The 9,423-nt window shown below is 45.4% G+C and overlaps 1 protein-coding gene across 1 annotated transcript; it reads left to right on the forward strand.

Moving 5' to 3' along the window:
- Positions 1-7,204: 7,204 nt before the first annotated feature.
- LOC4329386 ((R)-mandelonitrile beta-glucosyltransferase) lies at positions 7,205-9,136 on the forward strand. Its single transcript, XM_015767808.3, has 2 exons — positions 7,205-7,844; positions 7,937-9,136. Exons 1-2 carry the CDS (start codon positions 7,349-7,351, stop codon positions 8,923-8,925), a joined length of 1,485 nt encoding a protein of 494 aa, XP_015623294.1. The 5' UTR covers positions 7,205-7,348; the 3' UTR covers positions 8,926-9,136.
- The last annotated feature ends 287 nt before the right edge of the window (positions 9,137-9,423 follow it).

Raw genomic sequence — 9,423 nt, forward strand, 5'->3', positions numbered from 1 at the left:
TGAGACACGTCACGGCAAAGCTTTTCGATAACCTCGCATTGGCAGTACCCGCTCCATGAAGTTAAATCCTCATGCACTCTAGGCGTCCATGTTTCTAGTAGTGAGAGGAGTTCTGGCGCTCCCGGGAAAGAGAAGTCTTACACACATATTAAATTATGGTTCAAGTTAAGTTCTCTCTCTCACACACTCATGGCAGTCCTACCAATGGCGACACCGATGTAGAGCACGCCTCTCGGCCCTACCTCAACGGCTGCCCCACCGTAGCGCACCTGCCTCACTCAGGGGTGAACCATCTATGCAGGGATACTGCCTTCGCTCGGCTATCTAATCCGCTAGGTCTATACCCATTCGAGAAGTACGGTTGTATGGGGGGTCGTTTCATGCTTAACTTCATGGCTCGGTCCTTAATTGACCGGGGATGGTACTAGCCTTTTCCAGATACCACCCAAATCCTCCGTCCGCTCCAGTCGAAAACCGTTGTTTTCATTTTATTTTCCTTTCCCAAATCATGTCATCAATTTCTTGGCAATGTGGTGCTCATGTCTCCACATGCCGCATCTCAATTACCTTCCCAAAGGTAATTGCCCAAGCATTTAGCATTTGATAAATATGAGTATGCATAATTCTAGAATAGCATTTCTAAGCAATTGTCATAATTGACTAGGGACTCATATGTAAACATGGTTATGAAGGAATAAGGGTAACTAATAATCAAGGCATGGTATATACACAAGTAGGATGTTCATCATTGCATGCAATTTTATTTATAAACAAAATAATTTCGCAATTAGGATCAACATGTTCAAGGGATAGTGATGACTTGCCTTGCTCAAAGTCTTGCGGTTCTTGGTCCTCGCTTGGATCCGCAACTCCCTCGGGCTCTAAAATTACGTGCGAAGAAACGATTTGAATTCGGTTAAAATTCAAATAAAGACCCAAATAAATCCAAATGGAAGTTGAATGCGAAAGTTGATTCTTTTATATTAACTTTACTATTTGCGAACTAGGGCAAATCCAATTTCGATTTATACATCCTAAACTATTTTGCGGGTATAAATATTTTGTTAGCATAAGTTTTTAATTTAATCTACCCGAGCATTATATCCATATAATAGTTAGGAATTTTCTATCGCGAGCTAAATATCCGACGGTATCCAAAAATTATCTTATAATATTATACGATATAATTTAGCCTATGACTAACCGATTAAATATAATATACGTCTAAAATTCCTATCTAAAATTTCTAGTGATTAAATTCGAACTTCTACCGTGAATCGATTACTTATAGAGATTATCCAAAACTAATCTATAATAGTCTATAAAAATTCATCTAATTGTTTAGTCGTTAATTACATCTAAACTACTACCGCGAGTTGATTTCTTTTAGAAATTACCAAGAATAATCTATAATTTATATTAAATTTTGCAATTCTATGACCATAATTAATCTATAATTAAATTCTAATTATTTTAGATTTTCTTAAACTATTAACCTCCTTAATTTCTTCCTAATTTTCTATTTATTTTTCCTTTTCTTTTTCTCCATTCTCTCTTCTCTCTTTCTTCCTTTTTCTTTCTCTTTTTCTTTCTTTTCTCTCTTTCTCTCTTTTTCTCTCTGCCGGCCTCTCTTTTCCTCTCCCTCTCTCTCTCGGCTCTCTCCCACCCGAGCGGCGGCGGTGGTGGACGCGAGGGGGAAGGAGGGCGGCTCACCGGCGGCGGCAGCGGCGACGACGGTGGCGCACGGCGGCGCGGGAGCGGCGGCACGGTGGCACGAGAGCGGCGGCGCGGCAGCACGGGAACGGCAGCGCGGTGGCACGAGAGCGGCGGCGCAGTGGAGAGGGAATAGGGGAGGAAGGGTGAGATGGGGTGGGGGAAAATGGAGAGAGGGGGGGGTATTTGTAGAGAGGGGAGAAGGAGAGGGGGAGGGGCGGCGGCGTAATGGCGACGCGATGGCGGCGCTCGGGGCGGGACGACGGCGACGTGCGGGCGGCGACTCGATGGCGGCGCGGGGCTCAGAGCGGCGATGCGACGGGCGGCGGTGCGGGGCTCTAGACGAGCGACGCGACGGGTGGCGTGGGGCTCGACGCGGCGATGGTGACGGCGCGCGGCGATGGGACGGCGACGTGGCGGGTGGCGAGCGAGCGGCGTGACAGGCGGGGCGACGCGACGCGCGCGGCGGCACGGGGCTCGGCACGATGGAACGGGCGGCGCGGCAGCGGCGCAGGGCGACGGCGAGGGGACGGCCGCGCGGCGGGGCGCAGGCGAGAGGGGACGGGCGCGCGGCGGCTCGAGGCGCGAGGCCGACGGCGACGCGACGGTGACAGCGCGGCAGCGGCGGCGGCGCGCGCGACGGGGGGCGACGCGGCGCACGCGGCAGGGGAGGGGGCGGGGCTAGGGGGACCACGATCGAACACCTATGCCGCAATGAACAGTAACTTTTCCTATTTATCCCATTTTAGCCCATTTTCTATTTAAATATAGCCCTATAAATTCTAATTTTTTGCATAAATGAAGTTTACTCCATATTTGTGTTATCCTAACTAAAAATTCACCCTAATTTAATATCACTCATATTTTGTTTATATAATTTATTTGAATTTTTAATTAGGGTTAATTCTCATTCCATCGTACTAAAATTTAATTATTGCTAATATGGTCGCGATAATATTTTATTTATTTCCAATCCCACCTAATCTTTATTTTAATTTATATTTTAATTATTTATTTAGCCAACTTGATTTTTAGGGTTTATTCCTAGTTAGTTATTCATTATTCGCGATTAATAAATTCCGAGATCAAAATCCAATGAAATAGGCGAATAAAATCGGCATGATGCAATTTATTACTTAAAAAGTTTTTGAAAATCCGTATTTTTGGTGTTTTGATTTCGTTGGTCGAATTTTCAGGGTGTTACACGACGGCATCCATCGGAGTGCGCATGTGGCAGTTGAGATAGTCGAGGAGGAGCCGCCTCCACCGCTCGCCGCCTCCGCCACTCAAGCTCCTCCGCCCCACTGTTGTTGTCCTCTTCACGTGCTGGTGGAGGCCGTGGAGAAGCCACGCGGCCGTCAAGTAGGCGCGCACTGACTGATGCTGAGGAGGAGCCGCCTCCACTGCTCGTCGCCCCTAGCCGCCTCCGCCGCTGCTCCTTTGCCCTGCCGCTTGTTGACACCAGCCTTGCTGATTGACAGACGTGGAGGGATAAGAAAGTGAGAGAAGGGGAAGGGGAGGGGAAGATATGATAGGTGGGTCCCACCAATTTTATTTTTTAGAAAATGCTGACTGGACTGCCACGTAAGATCAAAACCACTCCGGGTTGAGACAACGGGTAATTCGTCCGGTATTAATAGTTGAGAGTGAAATATATGTGGCTTTCGGGTTTATGGGGGTAATTCGGTCGACCATAATAGTTCGTGGGTACCCATCGTATTTTTTCAATGGCACTACGTACGTATGTTTTTTTTATTTATCGTTTTTATCGTAAGTCCGTACGTATGTTTTCTTTCGCCTATGAACAGTAGGTAAAGCTTCATCTTTTATTTTCCAGTCGTACGTACGTACGTACACGGAGTATTTTGTTTGGTTTCTTATTCCGGCCCACAATATACGTGAGGAAATTATTAGTTTTTTTAAGTAATACATCTAATCTAATGATATAAAATATCGGATCCACCAATTTAAGTGAAAATCGACGGTGAGATTAAACAGTGTCATGTGACGGCGTATAAGTATTTGTAAGATCACCACGTGATGGCTTAAGAGTGTTTCTATAAAGTTTAATAGATTTTTACTATATAATAGATTAATATTTTTAATATAAAATTTTTTGCTTCCTATAAATGGAAGAAAGGAGAGACGAGGTGGTGGTGGGGGGGGGGGGGGGGTTGGGCCTAGTTCGCTAACCTTCGCGACTAGAGAATCACGCGAACAGTTACAAATCCTCATCCTTTCTTAATCACGTCTCTAATGACGCAAGAAAAAAAAATCACACACCTAATTATTTTCACCTATTTTTTCGTTTTAGTTATAACTAACTCGTGCATATGCTTTTATCTTTTTTCGGATTTCAGTTTGTTTGGAATGAATATCCAGTAAAGTTTCTATTTACAAATATAATATCTATGTAAAGTTTATATAGATAAAATCTATCTCTATATATAAACTTTATATACATAAGATCTCTATATATAAACTTTATATATATAAAATCTATATATATAAACTTTTTTACATAAAATTTATATATATAAACTTTTTATATAAAAGGTCTATAGGTGGAAATTTTTCGCGGAAATAGTTCATATAGAAAATTTCCAGTTAGAAAAAACTATAATGGAAAAAGGAAATCTGAAAAGAATCTGAAGAAAAAAAACAGAAAGCCGCTAATATCATGGGTTGCAAGAAAAACGTACGAGAAAAAAAAAGAAAAATAAAAAACCGATGAGATGAAGACTTACGGAAATAACGTACGAAAAAAAAATGAAAAAAAAGCACATAACGATCTCCCGTCTTCAACCCATTCGTGAGAGAAGCTAACGGCGAACGTTCGCCAACCAGTCTTTCCCGGGGGGGGGGGGGGGGGGGGGGGGGTACACGTTGGGTATGTATGTGACGGAGGGGATACGGGTGGGTTTTTTTTTTTTAACATAAGATACATCTAATGGTGTGAAACGATGGGTCCACCGTGTTAAGTGAAAATCCATGGTCAGATGTTTGTTTCTTTTCTCGGAATTTCTATAATTTGTTAGAGCGCCACGTGGTGGTATTGGAGCGTTTGTAGGAGCCATGTGGCGGCTTAGAAGCGTTTGTAGAAAGTTTAATGGACTTTTAGTATATAATAATAGATAAAATGCATGAAAAAGGTTAGAGTTTGGTTCCAACTACATAAACTCAGGCAAGTCTCTGTTTTGATCATGTTGATAGATGATACTATTTCAACTTAAAAACCTAGTATTGCATCGAACTATATTTTTTTTAATAATAACATTGACTATGATGATATGATTGGCAAACCGATGATGGAGATCGACGGGATATTAGTATGGTGGATGGGGGGGGGAGCTCAGGGATGTGATGATTGATAATGATGGCAAGTCAGGGCTCTCTATATATGGTGTATAAATATAAGGGACTAATCACCCCCTCACTTGTATAAGAGAACCCTATATACGGTGTCGACCATAGATCCATCTTAAGACGGGCTAAACCTAGTACCTTATCAAGTTTATTATGCTTCACATGGTTACGTAGTAGTAGGATGGGAGATGATATAAACCCTATGAATGTCAATAAAGTGCATTCCAGGCGCATGTAGTACTGCGCTGGTATGGAGAGCTGATAGGCTCAACACAAACGTGGAGTGTAGTAAATTGAAGTAGGAGAAAAGTTCTATACTCTTGGCATGGTGCTGCATCTAGTGAAGTGCGACAGTCAAACATGTTAAGAGTAGCTATGGGTACAGTGATATAATCCTGCGCAGTGCTAAATTCAATCGTAATACACCCCAATGCAAGGTTACAACCCGTCACAGGTAACTTACCTTGACGGGTGCGTTATATTCGGCTCGTCACAGGTATATGACCTTTGACGGGGTCTAGTATCAAAGCCGTCACAAATGAGGTCACCTGTAATGGCTTTTTGTTATGACTCGTCAGTGATGAGGTGAAATTTTTTTAAAAAAAGCAAATTCAAAATATTGGCTGGCCTCAAGATTTGCTAGCCATGTCATCTGAAAAACAGAAGCATTACAGATATATGCCAGGCACCCCAATATCACATATTCCCCATTTCAGCACATATGCATCACAAAATTTACATCATTCACATATTCCCATAGAAAAAAAAAGAAGAGGTTAGAGCTCATTGTCTATTTTCCAATGGAATTGGTGTATAGGAACTCAATCCATAGGAATTTGGTGAGTTCAAATCCTTTGTTCCAAATGGCATGTGTAAGAAAAATTTCTATGGATTGCAATCCTCAATTTTTCCTATGAAAATCCTACAATCCAAAAGAGCCGTAAGTGATGTAAAGCCAAATTCAAATATAAATAGTATTTTGATAAGAAATTATAAAATTTTATTAGGGTCGGCTGCCCCGATAAAAGGGTGCCACACCCTACTACCTACCACATTTGATCAATGATCACCTAGTTCCAGTGGACCCAATTTCCCCAAAAATATGATACATTATAGTTATGGTATTAACCAAACGCTAGCTAGCTAGTTAAGTTGATAAGAAGTAATGTCATACGTAGAGTGGTAGAGTAAACAACCTCTCAGATTACGGAATTATAAATACGGCATTTCGATAAAAAAAATGTCTAGCTGAAACACGAGCTTGATTAGAAATATGCGGGCTGTCATATCTATACCTAATTATAAAATAAGTAAGGTTTCCGGGTATGTTTTTTAATCCGTCATCCCACTCACCTCGCTAAAATCCATTTAATCCATTTTAATCCGTTTAATAGTCAGGTCGGACCATTGATATAGAATATGTACCTTTTCATGTAATCACTAAGCACAAGTTACAGCCTGTCTATCTGGTTAAGGAAGCAAGTCTCCACTCAGGCCACCATGGTTTGATTCCCACCATCCTCATTCTTTTACACCTATTATTCGATTCCCACCATCCTCCTTCTTTTACACCTATTATTCGATTCTCTCCTGGGCCAAATTGACCTACTCTATCAAAAACTCTCTCTACCTTTCCTCCCTCATCTCAATTCATATTTAATACCTATTCAAGTATACAAAATAAATGCCCCCTTTTTCTGTAAAAGAAACAAAAGGTTACTGCGCATGCAAAGGGCCCACAAGCATTTTGTACGGTGTCAATCTATATCGATATCTCTACTATTATAAAAATTAAAGATGTTTTTACCGGTAATTTGCTACGTCGTCCGTGTTTGAGTCGGTTTTGAAGTTTAATTATTTTTAAAAATACATATACATATTTGAGTTGGTTTTTAAATTCTTTCATTTCTAGAAATACGGAAGGAGTCGCATAAGAAATCTCTTTAAAAAACTTTTATGCTAACTTAAATTGATTAGACTTTCTAATTACAGCTCATGATATTGTAAAAAAAATATAAAGTAAATTCCCATAGTGAATTAGACTAAAATAGCATTCACCCGTTGTAACGCATGTCATTTTTTTTTTCAGTACAAAATATAAAAACTACTACTCGACAGCAACCACGGGACGATTTCATCATCGTGTGTGCACATGCAGCGAAGTCCCAGCTACCTGGCGCGTGCATTCATTCATGTGTGGATAGACACCTCCTGAACTCCACCGGGAGAGAGACCGGATCGACCTCGCGCTTTCTCCGTCCAATCGACCATGCCGACGGCGTCGCCAGCCCACGCGGTGTTCTTCCCGTACCCGGTGCAGGGCCACGTCGCGTCGGCGCTGCACCTGGCCAAGCTCCTCCACGCCAGGGGCGGCGTCCGCGTCACCTTCGTCCACTCCGAGCGCAACCGCCGCCGCGTGATCCGCTCCCACGGCGAGGGCGCGCTCGCCGCCGGCGCCCCGGGGTTCTGCTTCGCCGCCGTCCCCGACGGCCTGCCGTCGGATGACGACGACGACGGCCCGTCCGACCCCCGCGATCTGCTCTTCTCCATCGGGGCCTGCGTCCCGCACTTGAAGAAGATCCTCGACGAGGCCGCCGCCTCGGGGGCACCGGCCACCTGCGTCGTCTCCGACGTCGACCACGTCCTGCTCGCTGCCAGGGAGATGGGCCTCCCGGCCGTCGCGTTCTGGACGACGTCCGCTTGCGGGCTCATGGCGTTCCTCCAATGCAAGGAACTCATCGACAGAGGCATCATTCCACTCAAAGGTACGAGACGACATGGACTCCAACTCTCCATCACCATTGATGCATCTTGTTAATTACTCGAGTACTTCTATCGATCTTGTCTCGAAGAGCAGACGCTGAGAAGCTGAGCAATGGCTACCTCGACAGCACGGTGGTCGACTGGGTGCCGGGGATGCCGGCGGACATGCGCCTGCGCGACTTCTTCTCCTTCGTCCGAACCACGGACACCGACGACCCCGTGCTGGCCTTCGTCGTGTCCACCATGGAGTGCCTGCGCACCGCCACGTCCGCCGTCATCCTCAACACGTTCGACGCGCTGGAGGGCGAGGTCGTCGCCGCCATGTCGCGCATCCTGCCGCCCATCTACACGGTCGGCCCGCTCCCTCAGCTCACCGCCGCATCACACGTCGTCGCTTCCGGCGCCGACCCGCCAGACACGCCGGCCCTGAGCGCCGCCAGCCTCTGCCCGGAGGACGGTGGGTGCCTCGAGTGGCTCGGCCGCAAGCGCCCGTGCTCCGTCCTGTACGTCAACTTCGGCAGCATCGTGTACTTGACGAGCACACAGCTCGTGGAGCTAGCATGGGGGCTGGCCGACAGCGGCCACGACTTCCTGTGGGTGATCAGAGACGACCAAGCTAAGGTCACCGGCGGCGACGGCCCCACCGGCGTGCTACCAGCCGAGTTCGTGGAGAAGACGAAGGGGAAGGGTTACTTGACGAGCTGGTGCCCGCAGGAGGCGGTGCTCCGGCACGACGCCATCGGCGCGTTCCTGACGCACTGCGGGTGGAACTCGGTACTCGAGGGCATCTCCAATGGCGTACCCATGCTGTGCTACCCGATGGCCGCCGATCAGCAGACAAACTGCCGGTACGCTTGCACGGAGTGGCGCGTCGGTGTGGAGGTCGGCGACGACATCGAGAGGGAAGAGGTGGCGAGGATGGTGAGGGAGGTGATGGAAGAGGAGATCAAAGGCAAGGAGGTGAGGCAGCGTGCCACGGAATGGAAGGAAAGGGCAGCCATGGCTGTGGTGCCTAGTGGAACCTCATGGGTCAACTTAGATAGGATGGTTAATGAGGTCTTTTCTCCCGGTAACAATATGTAAAATGTCGAGATTTGCTGTTGTTTCTAAATGCTTTCCATGTCATATAAATTTAAATAAGGACGATATGTGTAGGGGGCACATAATATGCGCTCAGTCGTGCGGGGGCACGCCCCACGCGGTTTCCTCCTCTAGTCTCTTATGTATATATTTATATATGTATGTATACGTTTTTTTTACAATATCGATATGATACAAAGTTTATTTATACAAAGTATATACGTACACATTGGTTTAATACACACTGATTTAATGATTTAACGAAGCTCTAACGGTAGACGTACAGAAGATATATGTGATATTCTGGGCCATTTAGAATTTGGCCTATGAGGCCCAAGAGCCATGTGTACATGTTTAGTACCACCTTACTAGTTTAGAAAGGGCGGAATCAGCTTATAAGATCTCTTCCCTTCAACCATACCACTTTCTGGTTAACCCTTTTATCAAAAGAGAAGACGAAACTGTAAGTAGGTGGTATGTATGGGTTGGGAGGGAGTGGAA

Source organism: Oryza sativa, chromosome 2 (genome assembly GCF_034140825.1).
Source record: "Oryza sativa Japonica Group chromosome 2, ASM3414082v1".
Taxonomy (NCBI): domain Eukaryota; kingdom Viridiplantae; phylum Streptophyta; class Magnoliopsida; order Poales; family Poaceae; genus Oryza; species Oryza sativa.

What these genes read in the sequence shown, in the direction of transcription:
- LOC4329386 (XM_015767808.3), top strand. Translation starts at nt 7,349, where the DNA reads ATGCCGACGGCGTCGCCAGCCCACGCGGTGTTCTTCCCGTACCCGGTG. An exon ending in AGGCATCATTCCACTCAAAG is followed by an intron (nt 7,845 to 7,936) that starts GTACGAGACGAC and finishes CTCGAAGAGCAG; the next exon opens with ACGCTGAGAAGCTGAGCAAT.